The 27,054-nt window shown below is 41.3% G+C and overlaps 1 protein-coding gene across 3 annotated transcripts in view; it reads left to right on the forward strand.

Moving 5' to 3' along the window:
• Cep85l (centrosomal protein 85 like) overlaps positions 1–27,054 on the forward strand; it is a 172,993-nt gene that overhangs the window by 37,868 nt on the left and 108,071 nt on the right. The window contains exons 1-3 of one of the 3 annotated variants that reach the window (XM_052163575.1): positions 13,915–13,933; positions 14,075–14,151; positions 16,843–16,955. In XM_052163575.1, coding sequence (XP_052019535.1) covers positions 16,919–16,955 — 37 coding nt within the window. In that variant the 5' untranslated portion in view covers positions 13,915–13,933; positions 14,075–14,151; positions 16,843–16,918. Of the gene's footprint in view, positions 1–13,914; positions 13,934–14,074; positions 14,152–16,842; positions 16,956–17,723; positions 18,092–27,054 lie in introns of those variants that run through there. The other 2 variants (XM_052163574.1, XM_052163573.1) reach the window with 2 other exon arrangements.

Here is a 27,054-nt window from a genome sequence, read left to right on the forward strand (position 1 = left end):
ACTTCACAGTGGAGATTATCCGTTGTTTATGTGCTGTGCAAATTTGAACGTCTCTTTAACGTTATGGTTTTAGTTCCAGTTTATTTACTTCTGCAAATCTGCTCCCCTGGCCAGAAACTTGACTCCCGAGGATGACATCATCTAGAAGGGATGCAGGGCTGTGCAACAGGGTAGTTTTTCTGAGAATCGATGACCTGACCACACACAATTAGCCAGATAATTAGTGGCCATATAACACATAAAACAAAAGACATTGATTAGATATACAATGTTAAAATAGAAAAACAGCAACTGATGCAAAATATGTGTTAAAATAATTATTACCTACCCTCATCTTACTGTGGTTTTTTTTTTTATCTTAGCTTAGCATCAAACAGATGGTCCCCCAGTTTCCAACTGTGATCTAGTTTTTAACAACAAAAATTCACAGATCTCTACATAATGGTACTTGTGGTAGTTTACTGAGGAAATACATATGTTAAAACACTCATGATTCAGCAATGCTTATAAAGCTAGGCTATACTGAATAACAACAACAGAATACACTCATTTTAAGACTGGGTGTACATATGGGTGCAAGCCACAGGATTCAGACGAGTGGGTTTGAGGTGCCGTAGGTCCCCTTGTAATAACATTAATGTTCCCTAGAGGTCCCAGGCCTGGAGGTTGGCATCTAAATTGTCTTTTATACCTATCAATTCGAGGAGCTGTTCCACTTAGGGATTGTCCTGACAAGCATCATGTGTTTCTTGCTAAGTGGCTCAGCTAGGACATGAGATAATCAACAGTGCCCAGGTTCTTAAAGAGGGGGACGATTAGAAGATTATTTACCTATTTATTTCTTACTGACCAACTCAATATTATTGGAAATGTTTTGCCTTCTGGAAAAATTACTTAAGCTGGGGATGGTAGAATACTTATCCAGACTTAGTCAGCCATTTATGTTGAGGGTCAAATTAGAAAAGGCAGCATAATACAGGGTATTAAATGATACTGGTCAGCTATTGGTTTCAAGGTGTATTCACCTTTCCAGGTGACTATCTCCTCCTCCTCACAGTGGGTGGTGGCAGAAAGCTTACCTGTGCCTGCCATTTGTGTGACCCAACAAAGCTCTCTGGCCCCTAGCCTTTCAGAGGGGTTTGCGGTTTTGTAGTCAGGTTTCTTTTCTTTCTTCTTAAATGAAACTGGACGGCAGAAGTCCAATAAATTAATGAGGTAAGCCCAAAACATAGCTTCCATATGCAGCTAATGGTGTTCACTGCAAAAAAATAAAATAAATGAATATAACTCAGCAACAACAAAAATGTTGAGTTGGGGCGCAAATAATGTCCTTGGATTGCTTACAAGCTACAAGCTAGGTTCATGATAAATACTCAGCTCTATACAAAGAAATGTCCAGGTGAGCAATGTCCACTTAGAAAAAGGGGCCTTATTCTTTTAGTGTTACCGTGGGAACCAGAAGATGTGGTCCAAAGTCAACCAGGATGGAAGGATTACATCCTCAATGGTTTTGCCAGTACTTGGGAGGCCAAGTCAATAGGATTCCACTAGATCCAGAATAGCTCACGTTTCATAAGTTCCCCAACAGCCTTTGGTATAGTGTTAGACCCTGCCATAAACAAACAATGCTGGGTTAGGTAATTTAGAATCTCGGATCCAACTTCCCCAGACTAGGATTGAAAGAAGCAGTCCACGTAATCTTCATTTGATTTTTGTTATATCTTCATAGAAAGTTCCACACACCTCTGACCAGTAAGAGAGGGGTCAGGGACTCTCAGGTGGGCCTGTTTCCACTCAGCTGATGCTCAAGTGGTCTTTTAGAAGCCAGGTTAGCTTACCCACTCCTAATAGCAGAATTTTGCTAGTGCTGGAGATATAACTGTTTGTTTTCTCAAATGGGTAACTCGAATGCCGTCTTTCCATACAGTGATGTAAAACATGACTCAATTTTTTCAAATAGCATCCTTTGAATAACTATCAGCTGAGTCTGATTGCAGATGCTCTAGACTGCCCAGCCCCTACACAGTCACCCTGATTCGTCTTTGCTCTGTGACTAACAGTACCTGACACACAGAAGTGACATACAGAAGACATGCAGATGAGTGACAGACCAAACAAATGACCAGAGTGATTTTCTGCCAGCTCCGTAAACAAGGAAAGGCCAAATCCCACAATCGTTTCTGAAAGCAGCCATTATGGTGTTTATAATTCAGGTTGTCAACAGAACGAAGCCAGCTTTCTGAGGGTTTTCAGAAGACAGGAGTTTCCCAAGCACACTGGGGTTGTTTTCACAGGGTGCCGGCTGTGCTGTGCTGTCACCAAGCAGCTGTCCTCACTTCTTGTCCAGAGAGGACTGAGGGAGCTGTGAGTGTAGACTGGCAGAGGACCACTCCTGATGAGAACCGGGGAGACTGCCCACTTGGGCTCTCATCCTGACCTTCCCCGCTAGCCATGCACTCTGAGCAAGGTGCTACATCAGTGTCTAGAAAATGGACACTCCCCAGTGTGAAGGCTTACTGAATTCACACTAAAGCTCTCAGAGCCCGGCATGCTGCAAACACTCAATAACTGCCGGCTCTGGGTGCAGCAGAGGCAACCTAAGTTTTGAGCTAGGCAAAAGAGGTTCTTAATTCAAGCTCAGCCCTTCACCTCTAATTTCACTGAGCTTGTTTGGTCGTGTGTAAAATGGGGATAATGACACGGCAGAGGAACCACACGGTGTTTAAGCTATTGCTAAGTCTTCTGATCTCTCCTCATCTTAAGTTGAGGGAAATGCCTTCATGAGCTCACGTTGACTGTGAAGGGAAAGCCCTAGGTAGAGAATACAGTGGTTTGTATACTAAATAAGAATCCCAAAGGCAGTGCCCTGGAGTGAGCCAGTCAATCTGCTAGTTAGGAGGTTCGGGTGGCAGGGAAGATCCCTGAGCCCTGGAATTTCAGAACAGCCTGGATAAAGAAGGGAGACCTTCACTTCAAAAACTGATTATGGCCTGGGGGTGTGTGATGAGGTAGAGTGTCTGTTTAGCGTGGCTTAGCATGAGTGATAGCACCTGGGTTTGATCGGCTGTGTGCAGGGGAAAGAGGTGGGAGCTAAAGGGAAGAAGGGGTGGAGGGAGGAAGAGAGATGGAGGGGGGAGGATTTTGGGCATTCTACAGCTGGAAATATTATTTGTTACTTGGCACTGCAATGGGCCATCCTGACCTCTCGCCAAAAATTAAATAGTTGCCCCTCCCCCCCAGTGTGGATGAGGTTTTGCGGACCATATGAGCAATGGGTGATTCCATGCAGCTATAGAGAGAGCAAACACAGGGCTAGGAAAAGGATCTCCGAGTCCTCGCATGGGTTGAGACCCAGAACCCTGCCTAGGCACTGCAGAGGAATGGAGAAATGGCAGACATATGGACACAAGTACAAAACAACTGGAATGTGGCGAGTTGTGCTCAGGCTGATGGGGAAGCCACGGTACCCCAGATGCTCGGTATGCTTATCACATAAAGCTGAACAAGAACGTGAGTGGTTGCTTTTGCTGCATAAGGGAGGCTACTTCGTACAGATACACAAGGTGCGGTGTTGTTATACACAACTGAACTAGGAGGCCGGGCTAGCTGATCGCAGTTGGAGCAGTCTCTGTAGGGGAGCAGGCTTCAGGCACTAAACTCCGGGAGGAAAAAGCTATGGTGTATCCTCTCTGCACACAGTCATTCATTCATCCTCAGATTCAAGGACCACTTTACCATCCCTCTGAGTCTCACTCAGGGAAGGCCCTGCCATTCTCACAGGGCTAAGTGGGGCCTTACAACATCCAAACATCCGCTGAGGGCTTTGTTGCTCCCTTCAAAGGACCCATAGGGAATTGGTCTTGCGCAGGAAAAATGCAATGTAAAACACAAAAGAGAGCGGTGGTAATGTAGGTGAACCACAGATTTCTTGCCCGGGCTCACGATGGCAATCAAGAAGTTCTATCTTACGTGGACGTCAAAGGATGAAAACCAAGGAACAGCTGAAGAACCTGATCACCCTGCCACTTGAGTTCCAGCCTTGGTAGGATGCTCACAACAATTAAAGTTAATGGATGTGAACCCCCCAGCACAAAGCAATTATTTGATAAGTGGCGGCTATCATCCCGTTGAGTCATGTATTATTTAAGAAATATTTATCTAAGCCAAGGAAGCTGGGAAATGGCAGATGGTCTACATGGGGACAGCAGAGCATCCCACGGCCCACTCTGCCTCCCCACTTCTCACCTGTATGTCCTGCATACAGAAACATACAAAAACACACTCCTTACAGAAAGTGCTGCCTTCCCGGAGTGCCCATCTGGAAGTGCCCCTTTGGCTGTATAGGCAGGATGGTGTGGTAGTAAAATAGTTTTTAATAGTCATGTTTATGCCCTGAAGGCTTAAAATATATTATTTATTTTATTCATCATTATGAGTGACAAGCAGATGTTCTGAAAACACAGTTACTTAACTAGTGATCCGTTTTCCAGTAAGTGACTACCAATATAGCCTGGGCACAGAATAGGTAATGGCTTTGTTTACCCAAGATGTAGTCACTGCGATTATTTTTAGACAAAAGATTTGGAGCCTGTGAAACGCAGCAACTCATAATTATGTTGCTGTGAATCTTCAAGCAGTTATTTTGTGGAATCCATTTAACTGTGAAACTCTTCAAGTCACCACGATTTCTGAACCATTCGGAGATTGAAATCTGAAAATAAGGCAATTCCAATACACAGAAGAATGTTTTCCTGAACATGTTGCTTGCGTCTTTCCTCTTTGCAGTATGCTTGCTGCCACTTTCCCAGCCCTTGGTCCAGATCTTACTGAGCCCTCTCCTCTCTGGACTAAACTTACTGGTGGCTTTTGTGCAGGAAGCATTCTTCTGAGACGCCAGTCCGGTTCACCTTCCCTTCTGCGGGCCTCTACACTCTTTCTTGGGACCCCTCCCCCACCATATCCCTTATATTCCAATCTATTTCGAGCAGTGTCTTGTTATTTCTAAAGCCTGGGTGCGATACATTTATATCACAAAAATAATATACCCGATCAATATGGCCAAAGATCTGCAAGATATTGATCTTATTACCTTAACACAATGTGTTTACCCATCATTCTACAGTGTTTATTCCTGAACCATTTTATACTTAATTTTTTTTTCACTGAGTTAATCCTAGAGGTGATGTAATTTCATAAGCAGATTTTTTTTTCTAAACTGGTATTATATCATAATCTTTCTTCAAATTGCTGTAAAACCTAAAGGCTGAACAGTATTGATGATTCCTCTAAAGCTAAAGCTTTAGATTGTTATTATAGCTGACACCTTATATCTAAATGATGTGGTTTGTATCTGTATGCCTGGTTTGGTCTTGTTTCCTTTAGAACAGTGTTTTCAAAGGAAAATTTCTCAATGACCGAGTATAATTATTCTTATGGCCAGAAGTGGCACACATATTGTCAAAACACTTTTCACAAGAGTTAGACCGATTAATATCACCTGAAGTATTGGGTATGTTTGTTTCACCAGGCTTCAACCATAATTATTCAATTTTGTTACCCATGAAATAGGATAGCATTAACTGACTTCTTTAATTTTTGACTGAATTATTTCAACCATGCAGAAAAGTATGGAGAAAACAGATAACCCCAGACACCAGATTATTAAATCCTAACAAATTTCCACATTTCATTGGCTTTTAAAATATTACATATTTTAAAGTCTTTGCATGTTTCCTTCTCAGATCCACCTCCCCCCTTTTACAAAGAGAACAGTCGTTAGGTGGCTACCAATCACTCCCTCGTGTTCCTACTTCCGTATATGGTCATTGTCAAGTCATTAATTACTGGTAAAGCTTAGCAATCATTTCATAGCAGAAGTAATATTTAAGGGCTCAGTTTCTTGAGTCAGGTACACCTGTCATTGAACTGCTAATCTGTCTTGAGTAACCCATGTTGTTCCAAATCCCTCTATGCCTTCAACTGTGAGAGAGGAATGGGTTCTACTCTTTTTTTTAATTGTGATGGTGTCTTAGTTAGGGTTTCTACTGCTATGAAGAGACATCAGGACCAAGGACAACATGTAATTTGGGCTGGCTTACAGGTTCTGAGGTTCAGTCCAGTATCGTCAAGACGAAGAACATGGCAGCGTCCAGGCAGGCATGGTGCTGGAGGAACTGAGAGTTCTACATCTTGTTCCAAAGGCAGTTAGGAGGAAGGTCTCCAAGCCTACCTTCACAGTAACACCGTTCCTCCAACAAGGCCACACCCACTCCAACAAGCCACACCTCCTAGTAGTGCCACTCCCTGGACCAAGCACATTCAAACCTGGTTTGAATAGGTGTGGCTTCCATACATTCATGTGTTTGAATGCTTGGCTTAGGAGGTGTGGCCTTGTTGCGGTCATGTCTTTGTGTAGGCAGGCTGTAAGGTCTCCTATGCTCAAATTCTTCCCAGTGTAGAAACACAGTCCCCTTCTGCTGCCTGTGGATCAAAATATAGAACTCTCAGCTCCTCTAGCACCATGTGTACCTGGATGCTGCCACGCTTCCCACCATGATGATAATGGACAGAAACTCTGAAACTGTAAGCCTGCCTCAGTGAAATGGTTTCCTTTATAAGAGTTCCAATGGTTATGTTGTTCCTTCACAACAATGAAACCCTAAGACATTTATGGTGTTGCAATGAAAGTGAGTGGTTGTAGAACATAACACATTAATTGCTGTTTTAGTTTTTTTTTCTGTGCCAGTTACTTCTTAGATCTGCCCATCTTAGGAAGATGGGTTTTCTTAAACGTATGAAGGTTGGTTTTTTGTCCCCCCTTGAACATGGTCATATTTAGTCTTCCTGGAGGCTGGATGAGCAAGTGTTACAACAGCCTTTGCTATTGTGAAGCAGAGCTACCTGCGAATCCTCAGGCTTCGCTCTGATTCACTGAAGGCCTATCGACTAGGTGCTTAACACGTCCCTGTCGTGGTCTATTTTGCCTTATGTATGAGGTAGTTTCTGTGATCTAAAAAATTATTATAGATAGGCCCTAGTATCTCTCTTTTTTTCCTGATTAAACCTTTAAAAAAATTATGTGTGTACATGTGTGTGTGTGTGTGTGTGTGTGTGTGTGTGTGGGTATGTGGCCATGAATGCAGTTGCCCAAGGAAGTCAGAAGACGGTGCTAGACACTCTGGAGCTGGAGTTAAGCAGTTGCATGGGTGCTGGGAGCTGAACTCAGGTCCTCTGCAGGAACAGTAAGTGCCCTTAAATGGCTGAGCCACCTCTCCATCCCCTTACCTGTAATTCTTTTCTGTTAGTTTTTCCTGAGTTTTCTATATTCAAAGATTTCCTTCTTTGTGTAACACACTGTCTTGCCATTAATAATGTATTATACTTATATTATCAAATTTAGAATCTCGTAGCCAGTATTACCCTTTTTTTCTGATTTTTTTTAAAGAGAAAAAAAAATAAAAATCTTAAGCAATTTCTGCATCCTAATATTAGATCGTTAATGTATTTGTCCTAACCATTTCAATTAAAACCACTTAATAATTCTTGGCATTGATTAGTATGTAGTAGGATTAACATCTTGATGATTTAAAAAAGTTTAATTTTTAAAGGCTGTTACAATAAGCCTTGGCAGAATGTATTTATAACACATGGTCTAAGATTTCATTTTTTATTTGTTTTTCAATACATACAAAAAGCACTCTGGAAATAAAATGAAGGCTTTTTGTCCACGAATAAAACATATCAGGTTTGTTTATATAGTACCAAGCTACAAGAAAAATTGAAGATGATAATGTATGGCAGCCTTATTTTTACTTACTTTATCTATATTCATTTTTTTTACTTGAATATTTTGTCACCAGTGACATTTCCTTATTATATTTTTAAAAAATCTAGATGTACAATATGAGATAGCTGACAATTACAACATGACCCAAGATAAAGGAAGGAGCTACTGGGCAAGCCGAGAACATCCCACGACTCAGGAAACGCTGACCTCAAGATTATACAAAGGCTGTGCTGATATAACTAGAGAAGTGTTTTAAGACTGCACACAAGAATGCATGCAATCCTGAACACACGTATGTACACACACAGGCACACAAACAGAAAGAGAGAGACAGAGAAAGGGGGAGAAAGAGAGAAAGACAGAGAGAATCATTAAATTGGGTGGATAGTGAGATGGGGAGACTCTGGGGGGAATTGGGAAGACAGAAAACATGATCATAATGCATTGTGTAAAAAAAATTAAATGAAGAAAAAAAATTAAAAGACATTCAGTATAAACCCCACAAACTCAAGTTTCAGTCTCCTGACTTCCTCTTACTCCTCATGCCTCTAGGGTTCCCCTAAATGTCCCTGTCTGTTATGCATATGCTATGGATGCCACACAAGACACTCAGGGCCCCTCACTGGGCACTCTGCCGGTCCACTCAGTCACTGCCTGAAGCTGTCCTGCAGGCCTAGCCTTTTGCCAGGAGTGGGTCTGTAAGCAAGGCATTTTCCACGTGGTCTCCTTTAACTGACACCTTTCCTGGCGAGGCTAGCAATGATCCCAGCAAAGCCACCTTACTGCTGATGAAAGTTTACCTTTTAACAATGAAGAAGCCCCCCTCCCCCCTCCTCCTCCCCCCCCTCCCCCTGCCCCTGGTAAGGAGGCCTTTAACCCCTGGATAAAAAGGCATCAGTAGGACCCAGTGCCTGGTGGCAGTGTCACATTACCAGGTAGGTACTTAGGGGCGACCAGCCTAGGCCTCTGCCTGGGAAACATGGGGCATCTGCTGTCTACAGCTCATTTCCTATGAGAGATGTTTTAAGCCATCTGTTCTAAGAGTTGCTATGTGGGAAGACGAAAAGTCTTTTAAAAAATTAATGTGAGAAAGCCCCGAATCAAAACTGAGGCAAATGTAGTGTTGCTCTTCTAAGCATTAAGTTTCTGGAAATCAGCCCCAGGGAGTGGAGATGGCAGTGGGTTTGTGTGCTGAGCAAACTCAAGGCCTTTTTAGGGCAGGCCAGGGTGGGATTAGATGTTCCAGGCTACAGTGTCCTCATAAGCCTTCCATGATCTGAATCTTACATCTTGGTTCCGTGCCAGAACCAGACTGACCTTCAAAGGACCGCAGAGAAGGCAGCAACATCTAGGCAACGGCCAGGCAAATCCCCTCCGCTAGCCTCGCCAATCTCTCCTCTGTGTGATCGAACACTCCAGGTTCCGTGGCCTCCGCAGCCCTCAGGGAGTCTATACTTGCTTGCTGGTGGGATCTTACTAAGTTTTATACCTTTGTAACACTGGAGACTTAAATACTAATAATCCCCACAGCTTTTGGTCTCAGTTGCAGACAAAATCTTTCAGGTATCTTTACAACACAGTTACCTTGTTCAGCTTTCTTGGGGCAGATGTCTGCTACAGAACATGTATTATTTGAAAACCTTGCCTATATTCACACAGAGATAGATCGATGCAAAGCTTTTAAGAATTTCTGAACTAAGGAACTATTTGATAAATTAGTATTCACCTTATATAGGGATTTGTGATTCTTGTTTTATCATCCACAACGTAAGTGTGAGTTAGGCTTTGAGGCTTTGTTCTTTGTGGACTCATTTCTGTTGCTCTCTGTAAGCATTACGATGAGTTCTGTGTCCAGGGGCTGTTCTCATTCCCATTTATGCAGTCTTGTAATTGATGAGCTAAGGTACATTAAAAATAAAAAAGCCCACTCTCAGTTTATGATAATTATCCCTAGATTAGTTCTAAAAAAACCAAAAGCAAACCAACAAACTGCTAAACTGGCCATCACGGCCACCTGTAACCCCAGCATTCTGAGGTCAAAGTGTTTGAGTCTAAGGCCAGCTTGCACTATGTAGCAGAACTTTGTTTCAAAACCCTGAAAGCCCCAACCATAGACTCAGGATCGTCATTATGTGGTAATTACGTTGTAGTTACAGGCATGTTCCACCATGCTTGTTTTTTAAAATGATCTTTTAAAAGTTTGCTTAGTTTTAAACATAGACATCAGACTTCACAGATTGAATTTGTGTCAGGTTAAATTACTCCCCCACTGAGTACCTTGTTGATCAAGAATAAGTAATTAAGAGAATTACCTGAACTATCACAGACCATAAGGACTGCAACATAAAGCGAAACATCTTCTAGAAAATGTCCTTGATCAAACAAGTTACATAGCTAAAAACAGTGATGGTAAGTACCCATCTTTCATACTTGTCTCTAGTTTTATTTATTTTTTACTCCATTTAGCATCGCTACAATGAGACGAATAATTATGAATATTTTCTATATGTCCATTCTGTTTTATGTGTTTAAAAATACACAATTAAGAAAAAGATAAATTAATTTCCTCATACACCTTCATATACATATATAACTACATCTAGACTCAGCTTCGTTTTTCTCAGTGTTTTATTAGACTTGTTAAAATTCTAGGCCTCCTCTGATTGCTCAGGCAAAGGATCTACCATTTGAATTAGCTCATGTTCCTCAAGGTCTTGTTCCAATGACATTAGCTCTCTTTAAAATTCCAGAGATCCCACCTACAGATTTTCATTGTACAGAAGATACCCTGAAAATTCCTTGAAAAGAAATCTTGCTGAAGTTAGTGTGTGTAAGTGTGTTAGTGGTTTAAGACGGGGTCTCCTTTTGTAACTTAACCAAGGCTGGAACTCACTATGAAGCCAAGGCTTGTCTCAAACTCCTGGCAATCCTCCTGTCTCAGGATCCTGTGTATAGGGATTTCTGGGGCATGCTAGCATTGCCTGGCTTCCAAAGTTAACAAAATAAATTACATCATCTCCTGCTATCCGGAAGTACATTTCTATCATGAAACCTATCTTAATGGTTTTGTTATTTGAGTAGTAAAGTCAGAACCAATTAATTACTCTTAATTAACTAATTAAAATCCAGTTGGCATCAATGACATTGATACATTTACAAGTTTATGTGATGTGCTCCTGGAAATACGTTAGCAACAACTTTAAAAAAAATTGGGACAACAGTTGTCAGGCCCCCACTCTGTCAGGCTTAGGCAGAATCTTCTTCCCAGGGTTCATGAACACCCAAGTGGAATTTGGAAGCCTGTCAGTCTGTCATCTCTCCTAAGCCTGCCTGCTGCTGTTGGAAATTTCAGGAACTCTGTTCTGCTCCTGGTGTCTCTGGCTGTGCTGCAGTGGCTATCAGCTGCATCTCTTGTAACTCTCCTGGGTGTACCAGACACCGCTGCTGTTGCTGTGACAAAGTGCCCTGAAAGAAGCCACTAAGATGTCAGCTTAGTGTCTTTTCTGTTGCTGTGAAAAGACACAGCCAAAGCAGTGTGAGGGATAAGGGATTTCTTGGGCTCACGCTTCCAGGTTACACGTCTCTCACAGTGGGGAAATCAAGGCAGTAAGAGCGTGAGACTTGGTAACACTAGGTCTGCAGTCGAAAGAGGCAAGCCATGAGAGAGCGCATGCGCATTAGTGCTGGGTTTGCTTCACCTGTTCTTACAGTACACGTCTTCCACGGATTCCAAGCCTAGGGAATGTGTGTCATCCACACTGGGCGGGGCCTTTCATTATTTAATGCAACTGAGATAATCCCCTAGAGGCGTGCTCCAGGCCTATCTCTAATCTTTATAGTTCCAGATTTTGTCAAGGTAGCAAGACCGACAATCTCGGGGAGGAAAGGGTTATCTGGTTTACACCTCTTCAGCAGATGTCATCAATCTAGGTGGGGAAGGCACTTCAGAAGGAGCCAGTCATATCAGATCCACCCACAGGAAGCAGAACTCGAGCAGGAAGTGATGCAGTGCTAGAAACCTTAAAGCCCATCCTCCGTGACCCATTTCCTTTAATAAGGTTCCATCTTTTAGCAGATCAGTCACTTCCAAGACAGCACCACCAGTCAGAGACCTTGTGTTCAATTGAGAGAGCTTGCTCTATATTGTGGTTTGCTATACTGTAATCTCCTAGAAACATATTTTGTCACCTCCTCACATCCTTTAGAAACACTATTTACCTGTTTCAAACAAATGAACCAAATCCAATTGCTTTCTATCCTTATCTTCTTCCTGGACTGTATACATTCCTGGATAATCCAGGAAGCAGATGCTAAAGGCAGCGAGAAGATGACAGCCTGTGCAAGATGTCAGGGCCAGGAAGCAGGGCTGAAAAACATAAACAGGTTGAAAAAGGTTCCATCCACCCAACTGAGGCAGAGACAAAGACCGGTCGCGGGGGACTATGCATTGGAAAGATGGGGGGCGGGGGAGGGCTTCACTGTGCTCCTTGGTCAGTCATGCTGGAAATACTACGGAATTTCACAGCCTCCGCTTGGAAGCTGGGGGCAACCTTGTGGGTGGCAGGAGCTATTGACTGTCAGCCATCTGCATTCCCTACCCTGGGACGTCAAGGTCTTCTTTGAAGGAACTCAGAGAGACACAACTTCAATATCATCTCTGGGGTTGATTCTTTCACTGCGCCGCCTCTGAAATCTTGAAACTCTGTTCACATTTCTGCAGTGTGTGCTCCCTTACTCTAGTTGTTTGTTCTTTGATCATAAAACCCCCACTCCACCTCCCCAGCTTTCCAGCCCTCTCTTGAGTTCACCACTCTCTCTGGATGAGCGAGGCTCAGCAACCGGTTACTTTATTCTTCAGCCAATAGTCTTGAGTCTTGACCCCATAGTCTTTAAGCGGCCATACTGCAAAACCCAGCTTCCCTTCCTTTCTATCTCCGACCCCTCTCCACTGCCTCGCTATCCTCACACAGGACCCCAGACTAATGTCACGGCTGGGAATCTTTGCACAGCTGTAACAACACTCAGGGATCCTATAATTAGGTCCTTCCTTTTCACATGTCATATAATGCATAATCTTCTCATTTTTGTTTACATGTTACGGAGCATGACTAGAAAAGATCGGTCCTTAGAGTCATGTGGATCAGATTTGAAAGCTAGCTTTTTGAATCTATTTGGTCATACCTAACATCTCTGGTCTCCCCTTCCCCCATCCCCCAACCCCATCTGCAAAATGGAGTTTATACTAGCTTTTCACCAAAGATTATTTTGAAGATCATATAAAATCTGTAGCTGTGTATAATAATGTAGACATTGTTGAGGTGTCTCAAATCATTGAAGTTCATAATTAAAGGTTTTTTTCCTTCAGTAACTGCTACTTACTATACTCAGGGACATAACCCCATTTACCACTCAGAACATTTTGACCTAATTCTCTAAGCTTTTAGACATTTTGAATTGTTAAAACAATTTCCTTGTGAACTAGTGTAGGTCAGCTCAGATGGTGAGTGTATGTGTGCATGTGTGTGTGTGTGTGTCGAATGTGTATAGTGTGCATGCAGTGTGGATAGTTTGTGTGCAATGTGTGTGTATGTGCCTATCATGTGTGTGTATATGTTTGTGTATAGTGTGTGCAGTATTATGTAGTCTGTGCAATGTGTGTGTATATGTGTATAGTTGTGTAGTATGTATGTGTCATGTGTGTAGTATGTGTATGTGCAATGTGTATATAGTGTGGACATGTGTGCAGTATGTATGTATTTGTGTATAGTGTATGTATGTGTATATATTATGTATTATGTGTATATGTATAGTGTATGGTTTGTGTTTAGTGTGTGTAATGTATGTGGTATGTGTATGTATATATAGTGCGTATATGTGTGTGTGTGGTGTGTCTATAGTATGTGTAGTGCATATATGTGTAGTTTCTGTGTGTGTGTATATGTGCATATGGTAATCATGTGTATAGTGTATGTGTAGTATGTATGTAGTGTGTGTTCTATGTGTGTGTGAATGTAGGGAGGCATGATTTACTTTCTTAATCCCCACAGTTTTGTGTATTCTGTGTTTCCTCCCATATCTGAAAAAGGAAGACAGGAAGGGAAATGTTTGACTCCTAAAACACCATCAAAGTTGCTGTCTCCTTTAACCGTAAGTGATCTTTCTGCTTTTCATAAGCTCTGTAACATGAGTTGGTGACTACAAGTTCCTGGGACAAACAGTTCCAGTAAACATTGATGGTCCCTTTGAAGACTATCTCTTGATTGAATCCTGCCCTCTTATCCCGTTCAGGAACCTGAGAACTGTGCCAGGATTCTACAGCTTTCACAGTGGACACCACGATCCAACTCGAGGCAAACGCTGAGGAGGTAGAGTTCATTTTCTGTACTCCCTGGAACCAGAAACTTGAAGCCTTTTGGCTTTGTCCAGTGCATACTATCGAGCCATCTCTTCCAATTTTCCTTCCTCTATTTTGATAGTACAGGTAGGAATATCACACAGGGAGCTCAGGGAATCACAGCCTAGATGAATGCTACTATTAACCTGGCCCTGGAGAGTTGGGTAATTATTTCTCAATAATATTTCACCATAATTCCTGAGCTAATTAGTAACCACAAATGGCCCGGAGAAGAATCCAAACAGTACTTTACTCCATTTAAACATGTGTACATGTTTGTCTGTCCTACAGCAACTGATTTTTTTCCTTAGTGAGACATAACAATTTTTTTTATCTATAGTGCATGTTTACAAAAAATATTAAGCAATGAAATCCCTACAACAAATCTTCAAGAGTGTAGTCTCTGTTACAATCCCAAATTATAAGTAAGGAAATTAAAGGACATACTATTCATGTTGTAATTAGCAACCCACTTCTCTTCTGTTTACTATTGGATAAATGAGTTCTACGTATTAGAAACCAAATAAGATTTTTATCTAGCTTGGAAAAGTGTTCATAGTTTTAATTGTTGAATGATCATTTGAATCATAACAGCATATAAAGAATTGGATAACTTGTAATTTCTCTTGTGGTAAAGCTTACAAATTATAGTCATTTGATATGAACTGGACACACCAGAAATTTCTAGCTATAAGGATTTTAGACATTATCCATACATCTTTTTCAATATATTGGTAACAGCTTTTGAGGAACTATTGCAATTATTTTTTGTTGACAGGTTTTTCCTATAAATATATAGGAAAACATCTTTATCTTGTTTCATAAATCATTTAGTTTTGTAAGTTGAATACTTCTTGAAATTTACATTATGAGATTTTATTAAGTATTAACAATCACCTTTACCCATTGTTATAGCCATCTTTAGCTTTCTTGCTACTTGTACAAATGGATAAGTTTGAATAAGGAAAAAGAAGTAAGAAAATTCAATGTGCCCTAAGGAAAAAAATGTAAAAAAAAAACCAAAAAACAGTGTATTCAACCCGAGATTCATATCGACTTTACGAATGTACCATTTATCTTTCATCTAAAAGATCTTACTATTTTATGCGTGCATGCATATCTTGGTCTGGATATACATGTACCCCATGGTGCCAAGGCAAGAAGAGGCCATCAGACCCGGAGTTATCAGTGATTATGAGTTGCCCTGAGTAGGTGTTAGAAATTGAACTCACGTTCTTAACTGCTCAGCCATCTGTCCAGCACCAATAATGTCTTTATAAAATAATTTATATTTAACAATTTCACACAATGGTTTTTTATTATATTCACCCCCTCTCTTCCCTCTAACTCCAACAAGATGCATTCAATAATGTCTTTAACTTTTTTTTTAAACAAGAAATTTGTTGGGTATTAATAATTTTTTAGTAACTACCTATGCCTTCTTTTTCTTCCTCTCTTCCTTCCTTTATTTTTCCTTTTCTTTCCTAGGTAAGGCTTTGTCATGTAGTTCAGGCTAGCCTTGAACTCTTCAACCTGGATGTTGTAATCCAGGTTTCTACTGAACTCCTGGTTTATTAGTTTCCATCAAGTGCTGGGATTACAGGTGTCTACTACTATGCTGTGCCACTACTTAATCATTTATATAAAAGTAAAGAATTGCATCAGTCTCATCAGTGTACAGTTTTCATCTAGAATACATGGTAAAATTGTATATGTACAAAACAATTTATTGAAATAAATTTATGATATAAGCAAACATTTGACTTGAATACTATTTCATTTATCTATACATCCAGTGTTGTATAAAAGTTTCTTGGACAAAAGGGGTTGTGAGTTTTGAAAGTTTAAGAATCCCTAAGTAACAGCGCCCACGCTGCCACAGTACCGAGTATCGGGCGTAGGCCTGGGGGATTAACAAAAAACACAGACACGGGTCATTCTGCAAGGAGAATGCCAAAGCTTTACTGAGAGACCAGCAATATATATACTAGAGGCCAGGGAAGGGAACAGGAAAAATCAATTATAGTCATAGGTCAGGCACCTGGGAAGTCCGTACCACACAGGGCAGGAAGGCAGGAATCAAGCTAAGCCACGGGATGTTTTGCTCTCAAGAAACCTGTGCAAACAGCTCAGCTGGGGGTGTTGAGCCAAGCTCTCTGGTTCCCAACACCTAAGCTACTGGATCTTTCTTTCTTTCTTTCTTTCTTTCTTTCTTTCTTTCTTTCTTTCTTTCTTTCTTTCTTTCTTTCTTTCTTTCTTTCTTTCTTTCTTTCTTTCTTTCTTTCTTTCTTTCTTTCTTTCTTTCTTTCTTTTCTTTCTTTCTTTCTTTCTTTCTTTCTTTCTTTCTTTCTTTCTCTCTCTCTTTCTTTCATTTTTCTTTCTTTCTAGAAACTACAGGGGAGGTTGAAGCAGGAGAACGAGGAGTTTGAGGGCAGCCTGAGCTACACCTCACGTTTCCAGCCAATTTGGGCTCTTTGTTAAACTACAAATCATGAAAAGATGTATTTGTAGATAATAGTATTTTTACATTTGATATTTTTCTTTGTGGAAATTTTAATGATATTTTTGCCCCTCCTTTTCAAGTGTCACAATTAATAAGACATATATTTAAATCAGAAAAAGAACCATCTCGTTATATTTTCATGTTTCTGTCACCTTGTAGCATCAGAATCATTTGACACTTGACCAACATCTGAGGATTTGGATAAATACCTGCGTGTCTACAGGAAGGAGACTAGATGTACAACCACGTTTTGGTGCATTTCCGCAAACGTGGTGAGTTATAGAATGCATTTCTAAATGTAAGCCTCACAAGTTTTAAGTAGTATTTTTCTTGGGGGATACTTAAATATTAAGCCTTTGTTAGCAGTTTCCACAACAGGAAAAACATCACTGGACTCAAAGCCTAAGGGACTTGCCCTCTGGGTTACTTCTGATTGACATGCTGAGCCTGCCTCCTACTACGGTGGCTGACAGTGTTTAGTTTGTATCTAAATATTCAAATGATTATATTGCTAACAAGAGTAATTTCAAGAGGATGGTGTATTCCTTTGTTTTTTCTCAGAATGTCTGCTCCTGGGAAGGGTGGGAACTAAAGTGGAGCAGGGCTCCGAGATGTGGGAGGCAGGAACGACCTCTTTTCTATTCCCACCGTGATCCATAAACGGTGCTTGTGGAATGCATGACAACAATTTTAATTCTGCTCTCCACTCTGAGTCAGATGGTTAGCCCCACAGCCCCTATTAGATTTGGCCTCTTACGGGTTGCAGGGACTACTCGCACCTTTTATAACCGTGCCCCTAGAAGGCACGTATAGGAAGAAGGGTTTGGGGTTAAATTACAGACCCTCAGCTCCAACGTAACAGGATGGAGAAATAGGGAGTCACCAGAGCGACCTCAGGATGATCACCCCCAAGCTATGGGCAGTAGGTCTTTGGCTAGCCAAGAGCTTCTCAGGCCCCGCCTTGAGGCTCCGCCCTCAGCCCCTCCAGGCTCCGCCCCCGGCCCTCCAGGCCCCGCCTCTCCTGGCCCGGCCCGCCTGCCTATGGTTCTGCCGGGCGGAGGGGGCTGAGGGAAGCCGCAGCTGCAGATTCGCTCTGCGCCCCGGAGCCTGGGATAGCGCCGCCGTCACCGGGGAGCTGCTCGCTTCCCGGCCCGGGCCTCAGCGCAGCCGGCTGGGCCATGGCAGCCGCCGCGCTCCCGGGCCGTCGCTGAACAGCCGTTAAGCCCCCCGCCCGGGACCCGTCCGTACTGCTGCGGCCCAGGCTCCGCTCAAGTTTCCGCCCAGAAGCCGAGGCGACCGCGGGCGCCGAGCTCCAGGCTCGCCCGCTCGCCCGCTATGTGGGGCCGTTTCCTGGCCCCGGAGGCTGGCGGCCGGGACAGCCCCAGCGGGGCCCGCAGCTTCCCTGCGGGTAAGGAGGACTGCGGGCGGGTGGGGTGGCGGCCGCCTGGGCTTCTCGGGAGTCCGCGCCCTAAGGCCTGCGACCCCCGCGGGGTGACAACTCGGCCCTTCTGGGCCGCTCGGCCGGGCTTTGTTGTCCCTCGTGTGGTGTGCGTGGCTGCCCCACGCGGGACGCGGGCGGGAAGGTCGCTGCGGTGTCGCCCGCAGCCGCTGCTCCAGAGACGCTGGTGAGGACTGGGTCGTGGTCTGAGACCCTCGAGGGGGCAGCAGCTCTTAGAAAGCAGATCGCATGGCTGCCAGGGGCCTCCTGGGTCCCATCAGAACCCAGCCACCTTCGAGATGCGGGGCTCAGGAAAACTAGGGGGTTTCAGCTTTGCGGTGGTGGTAGGGACTGTTAGAATCAGACAACCATTTCATGCCTGCATCACCCAGAAGTTGTGTAGGAGCCACTAAATTAGAATAAATCTTCCCCTAACGTGGAATAGAAAAAGGAGGATTGGCTTGACCATGACAAGTTATCTAATGATGACAGTCCTAAGGGCACTTTAATCTTAACTGAATCATGGACACCTTTGAAAAGCTGAAAGATATATAGATTTTTTTTTCTTCTGCACGCCCCCCCCCATGAGAAAAGAGCTTATTCGTACACAGAATTTCTCCTAAAAATGTAGGTATTTTGGGGATCCATGGGTGGTAACCCTGTTCTACAAAGTGTTTGAACTTGACTTGTGTAACTTAGAGGCAGTTGTGTACATTTTGCAAAACTTCGAAAAGAAGCATTTTGTAGGAGTCCTTTTGTGATATTCTCTGCCTTTTCGAAGATACCAGGCAGGCACATTGCTACTGAAATTTTAAACAATGCAATTATGTGATAGTTTAAATTCTGAACTATCAGTAGTTCTCAACCTTCCTATTGCTGCGGACTTTAATACAGTTCCTCATGTTGTGATGGCCCCAAACCATAAAATTATTTTCATTGCCACTTTATAATTGTAATGTTTGCTACTGTTATGAATTGTAACAGATGTAGCTGATATGTAACTCTTGTGAGGTCATTGAGTTTAAGGGGTCGAGACCCAGAGGTTGAGAACCATTGGTTTAGAATTGTGTCTATCTCTCTCTATGTGTGTATATATACATGTACATATACAGGCATATATATATGTATATGCATATATATCTGTGTGTGTATATATATATATATGTATGTGTGTGTATGTATATAAAATCTGGTTTGAAATTATTCTCTTATACTTTATTCTCTTATGCCCTCTCATAATAGTTTTAGAATAGAGATTAGAAGAGCTGTGAATTTAGTAAAAATATTTACTGGTTGCCTTCAAGAGTAGACAGACATTTAGATGCTTACCCAGTTGTTGTGGGCCTGGCCTGGAAGTGGTTTTAGTGATGGAGAAGGTATTCATTACCCCTGGGGGCCAGAAAGAGTGATTTCCATCTATCCATATGTGTCAAAACCCATCTTTGATGTTTTTGTAACCTAACCTCTAAAATCTTACTCTTGGTAATGGCCCTTGTTGGAAGTACATCACAGAAGCATTGTATCCAGTTTTCCATGGTTTTCTAAGAGAGCATTTTAGAGTTAGAAGTTAAATAATTGAAAGGCTTTGATGTTACACTGCAGTTTCTAGACATTTACTATTCCTAGAATACAGAGGAAGAAAATTCTTTAAAATAATATTCAGATTTAAGGGATTCGGACAAGACAAATCTTTATAAAACTATGTGTTCTCAGAGTTGACAGCAGTAAGTCATAAATCGCAATACTTCTTTCCAGTGAAATAGTGAAAAATTTCATTTATATACTGAGTGTGGACTATTTTTATAGTAATGGTGATATAATTATTTTCTCCTTGAGTCACTATAAATACTGAAATTATTTAAAATTAATATTGATAAGTTATTTAGATAAACAAGAGTGGCATATCTAGCAGATGATCTGAATGAAAGGCCACAACCTATGGGCTGGTTGATGTGGAGAGCTTTTTCTTACAAATATGAAGAAAATGTGTGTCTTGGAAATACTGTATAACAAATATGCCCTTTGGCTAATTCATGCAATTTTAGGGTCTATATGAAGATAACAAAGAAAAACCAGTCTTCCTCCACACTCCCTCTTCTGAGTACCTTAGCCTAGGCTGGCTTGTAACCCAAAATTGCAATGTAGCCAAGACTGGCCTTGAGCTACTGATCCTGCCAAAAGCTCTTCAAGTGCTGGGGGAATCACAGACTTGTGACATCTGCCAACCCAGCCTCCTGATGGAGTTTATTAGCAGTCTGTTTGGTTCTGAGATGGTAAATTAGTTTTCTGATATGAAAAAGAGCCTGTCTTTGTATGCACAAAGTTAGTTCTGGGTGTTCTGAAACCGTTTATGCAAATAGGTAATTGACTAAAGGGAAAGCAAAGGTGTCAGCTTTCTGCAGTGGAAAGGAAGTTGCTGCTGTGACAGTTAAGGATGTGACAAATGAGAACAGTGTGCATACTTCAGAAACTACGAAGCAGCAGTTCTTTTCTTCTTTCTTTCTTCCTTCCTTCCTTCCTTCCTTCCTTCCTTCCTTCCTTCCTTCCTTCCTTCCTTCCTTCCTTCCTTCCTTTCTTTCTTTCTTTCTTTCTTTCTTTCTTTCTTTCTTTCTTTCTTTCTTTCTTTCTTTCTTTCTCTCTTTCTCTCTTTCTCTCTTTCTCTCTATATAGCATTTAGTTGTGTTTTGTCTTTATCCAGTTCTTCAAGTTTATGGCTAACCTTGTTCTGAATAAAAGAAAAAAAAAACTAAAATGAACATTTTCTTATATCTCCATGCAAGATCATATAAAATCCTTACCCTACACTTAAAATATATCTAGATGGCTACTTTAAAATTGGATAAGTGGTATGTCTAAAGAATAAGTTGTAAAAATTAATTTTAAATAATTTTGGCTTGAATGAATGTATTTGAATTCATTTTTTTCAGAGTATAAACTAGTATTAAAGTTGATTGAAAGATGGATATGTTTTCCTTAGGCTTTTGAAATCTAGAATTAGACAGCAATATTTTGAGTACTTCTACTTATAATAAATATGTTCCTTAAAATAGAACATACACACACACACACACACACACACACACACACACACACAGTTTTATTTTGTTTGAGACAAGGTCTAAATATGTAGTCCCGGTTGGTCTCAAACTTACAGTAATCCTCCTGTTTCAGGCTTCCAAGTACTGAGATTACAAGTATGAGTCACAATTCCTAGTTTTGCAAGACATATTTCAAGACTTAATACATCCAACCCTTAAAATATTTTGGGGGTAGAATATTATACTTTTAAAACATGCTAAAAGTGTTACAGTTAAGTTACAAGCACAATGTTGCCTGTTCATTGCTTTGAGCTTTGGATTTGCATCTTCAGAGTTGATGCATCACTTATAAGCTGCTTAGTGATGTCATAATGGTAGTGGTCATAGATTACAACAAGTGATGTTTTCTGCTGTGGTTTGGAGTTAGATGCACCTCAGAGCACTCTGATAACAATGAGCGGTAACAACCCTGCCAACTAAACTCAAGTGGACATGTTCTTTCATAGCAGTCATTGGGCGTGAGGGGTGAATCACAACTTGAGTGATGACTTTTGTGAAATGAACTTGATTAATAATTGGAATTTAATCACTGCTTGGATTGAACGAAGCTGGTTTATTACTCTGAGGTCAGGAAATAAATGGTGAGTTGAGCCCATGATACCTATTGTAAGTTTTTATGGATGTTGTGCACAGAAAGGTTTTAGTTACAGTTTTTCTGCCTATAAAAAATATGTAACCTGAGAAGATAATTAAGATGTGCAATTTCTTTAGATACTATTTTACTGAATAATAGCTTAATTATGAATTATGCCTATGCAACATTTAAACGCCAACATATTAACTATTCTGATTTAGGGATTTTCATATTTTCTGATTTAATCTTTAAAAATATTCAGAGGAGAGCAGTTTATCGTGGAAGGTCACTAAGAATGGAAGTACTGGCCATAGTGCCTCCAGTCTTTAATCTTAACAGAGTGGTAGAGGCAGTAGTATTGTAGCTCATTAAAGACCAGCTAGGTTTACATAGTGACTACATCTTGAGATCCCATCTCAAGAAATCTAAAACCATTCCACACTAAAAATCCACACTCAATAGTCCCCTACAAAGAAAGCACAGAATAGGAAGGACCACCATAATAACATCAATTGCTTTTTATACTTACTTTTATTTTGCCTATTTTTTATTTGAAGTAGAATATCATTGCTGTCTAGAATACTTTCCACTTAGATACACTTAGATACATGTTTTTGTTATTAAATATTAACCATATTCCAGGTTTTATACAACACCATGATGCTATCTGACTGGGCAAGAAAGTGAAGGCCCTTGCTGTAGTGGAACTTATATTCTCCTAGGGTGGAGATGGGCAGTACGACTACATAAGAAGCTAGTTCAGCTGGTGTTGTGCACTGGTGAGAAAAGGAGGGCAAAGAGTATGGGCAGAATAATGCTGTGCAACATCACCAGAGAAGGCGTTGACCTGCTTCACATGAAGAGAGGTGTATGGGTTCCAGGGTGGGACTTAGAGTTGTTCAGGAATATCAGAACCCAACAGTCCTGAGCTTGATGTGAGGTGAGGAGGGCCTCAGAGTAATGCAAGGCTTTTAAAGGAGGGATTAATTTTGTTTTGATTTTCTGTTGTTTGAGACAGGGTCTCACTTAGTATGTATCCTTGGCTGGCCTACTTGCTCTGTAGACCAGGCTGGTCTTGAACAGAGATCTACTTGGCCTCTGCTTCTCCAGATATCAAAGGCATGCACCACCACACTGGGTTGGAGTTTATTTTGTCTGTAAAGGAGTACTGGGTAAGGGCAAAGGAGATGTTGCTGTTCATTCTTTCACTCAGTGCTTGAAGCTGGCATTGCTTTGTATACTAGGGACAGGTAATGGGCATTCTCGTTATTATTATGAATCACGAGTTGATTGTGTAGGGGAAGAAACTGTGACAAGGTAGAAACAAGAACAGCAATGAGAAAGCTGGGTTTTGATACCATTATTGTTATTAGGTAAAAGATTTAGATTAGGGCAGTTAGATGAGGTTTTGAGAGACAAGAATAGGTTCTGAATATTTGTGAGAAATAAAGCTGATAAGATTTGCTGATGGTTTGGAGGTGGCAAACAAGGGAAATGAATCTAAAGTGAGTTCCTAGTTTAGCTTCAGTCCGAATAGTGGCCTGTGGTTGCATTTTTCTGCAGTGTGAACTGTTGGAGGTGGTGAGGCGTACTGGGGGCAAGTTAAGTGTGAAGTCTGATGTCCCTTTTAGAGTTTAGGTGAGATACTGAGTGGAAAGTTGGTATATAAGTATAGGCCAATGTGGAGGTCACTGGACCTGGAGAGATAGAAGTTACCTGTGTATAAATGGTATCAATTATGGAAGCTGGGTGAGTCACATGGAAAGATTATAGAAAAGGTAGTGGGGAATATGGAGCAGAGACCAGAGGTCCGAACTGTGAGACACCAATGTTTCTGGTCAGGTAGAGGAAGATGAATGCTCAAAAGAGGTTAAAGCAAGACAAGACTGGGAAACATGGTGTAATCAGGAGAATGTGGTGTTTGACCATCAAAGTCTCATATGTCTAAGGTAATTTCACATAGGTCAGAAGAAAATGGTTGAATGCTACTGATCACTGTCAGTGGGGGGCTTAAAAATATGATACTGGCAGAAATTAGCTCATTTTGTTGCCTAGAGATTGAGTGTTCAATGTTGGAGTCCTTAAGCTAAAGACACCACCTCCCTGGGCTTGCTGGTGACCTCCAGTTTCAAAAGAGAGAAGTGTCCAGGTTTTGCCTAGGACTGAAGAGTGTCATGGGGTGCATGCCTTGACTGATTGCTATTTCTCAGAGTATCTGCCTGCTTTTAACGGTGTTTCCTCCCACTGGAATAGGTAGGAGATTCTCCCCCTCCCTCTTCTCCTTCCTTCCTCCTTTTTTCCCTCCCTCTATCCTTCCCTCCTTCCTTTTTCTTCCTTCCTCCCTCCCTTATTAGAACAAGGGTTTGCTATGTAGCCTTTGCTGGCATGGAAATTACTATGTAAACCATGCTGGCCTGGAACTCCTACTAGAGATCTGCCTACCTCTGCCAAGTGCTGGGTTTAAAAGTGTGCACCATCACATTGGCTTTGATTGGTACTTTTATCTCAGGCTTTTAATAACTGTTTTCTGAACTGATACTTGTAATTGTTTACTACTCTGCAGGTTTTTCTCCAGCTCCACATCCCCCTCTTTCACCCTCTATCACTAGATAGGAGAGAAAGAATAGATAGGAGAGAGAGATAGAGATCTCTTAATTTGATTTCTTCTTGTTTCTTCTTTGAGCACAACTAATAAATAGCAGCCAAACCCCTTGAATGAACACCAACCACAAACCCTGCCACTTGGGGCATTTACATACCCTGTGAAAAGTTTCCAGAATTTCAGATATCACACAATTGCAGAAACTGTCTGCAGCTGGCAAAACCATGTCTCTGGTTTGCACGAGGCAAATCATAGTCAGCTGCTTTAGAAAATCCAAAGCAGCCTCATATTTTCACATCTGCAATTAAACCAAAAATATTTTCTTATACTATTTCTTTGTTTTAAAAGAACCAAAATTTCAGAATTCTCACTACATTTTCCACCTACTGTTTTAGCCATTACTTGTGCTGAGGCTAGAAGGAAATTATAAACAGACATTTTCAATGAAATAAGTGCTCTTTGGGTCAGTGGCCAAGGTTTTCAGGAACCATCTCCTGCTCAATTCTAATCTTTATCAGTTTTGATGGTATCCACAGCTTTTCATTTCCTGTAGGACTATAAGCAAATTCATTTCCACAATGCAAAGCTTTCATCTGCTTCCATTCTGATGTTAATACATCTTTATAGTATATAGGGTGATTTAATTCCAATTTTTTTCTATAACCTTGGTGACTTGCTGAGTGTTGAGGTTTTTAGTTCAAGTTGCTCCTTGACTAAAATGGCTTGTAATGTTTGTTGAGGAGCCTTGAGCTAGGCCCCCATTTTGTTTCCTAGTGGCAAAAAACTGCCTTGAATATCTTTTGGATCTGTACTCCTGAACCCTTTGTATATATACCTTGGGAAGACTAGGCCTTCTTTCTGGTTTACATTTAGAAAAAGTCATTGCCCTTAGAGATGTTTTGTTTACAATATTTTTGCAAATGACCATATTTCCTACAGTTAGAGCACTGGGCATTTCAAGATCTGACACTTTTGGTGGCTTGATCAGTCTGTTTGTAAATGACCATGTTTTCCACAATTGAAGTACCAGGCATTTTTGGTGATATTGTACATATCCCTAATCCACTTGTCCATAGGTGCTGCTCGTGTTCATATTGTCAAATTCCAAGGTTTCTGTCAACACCTGCCTTGGCATCAGGGTCTGGAAAGGGCTTTGTTCACAGCTGAGACTATTCTTTGTGAAAAAGAAATGAAAGGTTCTCAGAGCCTTGTATAGTCTTTGTAAAAGAGGTGGACTTCAGCTTTTCTCTGACCTGACCACCTTCTAGCACAGATTCTTTCCCTCTTTCCTTCTGTGGGAAACTGTTGGGCTTCTCAACTTTGTGCCAGCTCTTAAAGCTGCTAAATGATATTATTCTATAATAACATCATCGAACTGAATCAATTCTTGTATACCAGAATACTGCCCTTCACTCAGCAACTGATCTTTTACTACATCTGTTCCCCTTGCTCTATTTTACTGTTCAGTATTCCTGGTTTCTTCCCTCCACCATGTTAGCTATTGCAATTTTAACTGGCCTGTAGTACAGCTGTTAGCTAATCCCTTGTAGTCTTTGGGACTAATTCTATTTTGGGTAGCCCAGTTACTTAGTCAAAGAAAATGAAACAAGCAAACAAACTAACCCCAAAACCCAGAAAAATCTTTCGCATAAGGTGAGTGCATTTCATATGAAATCATAGCCTCTTTAAAATCAGAGCCTCTTTAATCATTTCTTCAGGAAGCCATTTTATCTCATTGTAACCTTCTTTCCTACTATTAATATATGCTCTATGACTGCTGGAAAGCTGATGATGATCTCATAACCCAAGGCTGCCCCTCTTTCAACTCTGGCAGTGAGGTTGGTTCAAGATTAATTCTCTCTCTTTGAAACAGACTGTTTTGTCAGATTGCCTTTCTGCTTTTTCAGCTTTTCTCTGACACAAATGCCCTCCAACACAGTTTCTTGACCTCTTTCCTCCTGACAGAAACTCCCAATCTCTTGCTCAGCCACTAGGACTGATCCTTTTTGTTCTCTTCCTTCCTGGTGATTCCTGCCTCCCAAGAGCTTCCATCTCTACCCTCAACCTCTCCAGTTGCACCACCAACTCTCTAGCTCTTTCAGAAAAGAGAGTAGAATGACCCCTTTTGGTTTCTCATTTCAGCCATTTTTTTCAACCACACCCCCATTTCTACCTGCAGTTTTTTCCAACTGCTCAGACATTCTTCCAACCTTTTTTCTGAAAGAATATTTGAAACAGAATATATGAAGAAGAAAAAGAAAAAAAAAACAAAAAACAGAAAAATCTTCTCTGGGAGCAAAGCAGGTGATATCCCAGTGGTAGCAACCACATACATTTTTGCTGGCATCTTGAAAAAAAAAATCCATTCCTTTGTGTCATGCTGTTTTCTCTATGGTATTTGAAATAATTCTATCCTTAAGTTTCAAGCCCCATATTAAGGTGTCACTTATAACTAACCTTTTACTATTTTGTGGGTCCTTCTTTTTCCCACTCTTGATCTCTCTCCTAGATAGGAGGAAAAGAAGGGTAGTGGGGAGAGAGAAAAAAGGGGAAAAGGGAGAGGGAGAAGGAGGGGAGGGGGAGAGGGAGGGAGAGAGGGGAAGAGGGAGGGAGGGAGGGAGGGAGGGAGGGAGAGAGAGAGAGAGAGAGAGAGAGAGAG

This window comes from Apodemus sylvaticus, chromosome 19, assembly GCF_947179515.1.
Source record: "Apodemus sylvaticus chromosome 19, mApoSyl1.1, whole genome shotgun sequence".
In the NCBI taxonomy this organism is placed as follows: domain Eukaryota; kingdom Metazoa; phylum Chordata; class Mammalia; order Rodentia; family Muridae; genus Apodemus; species Apodemus sylvaticus.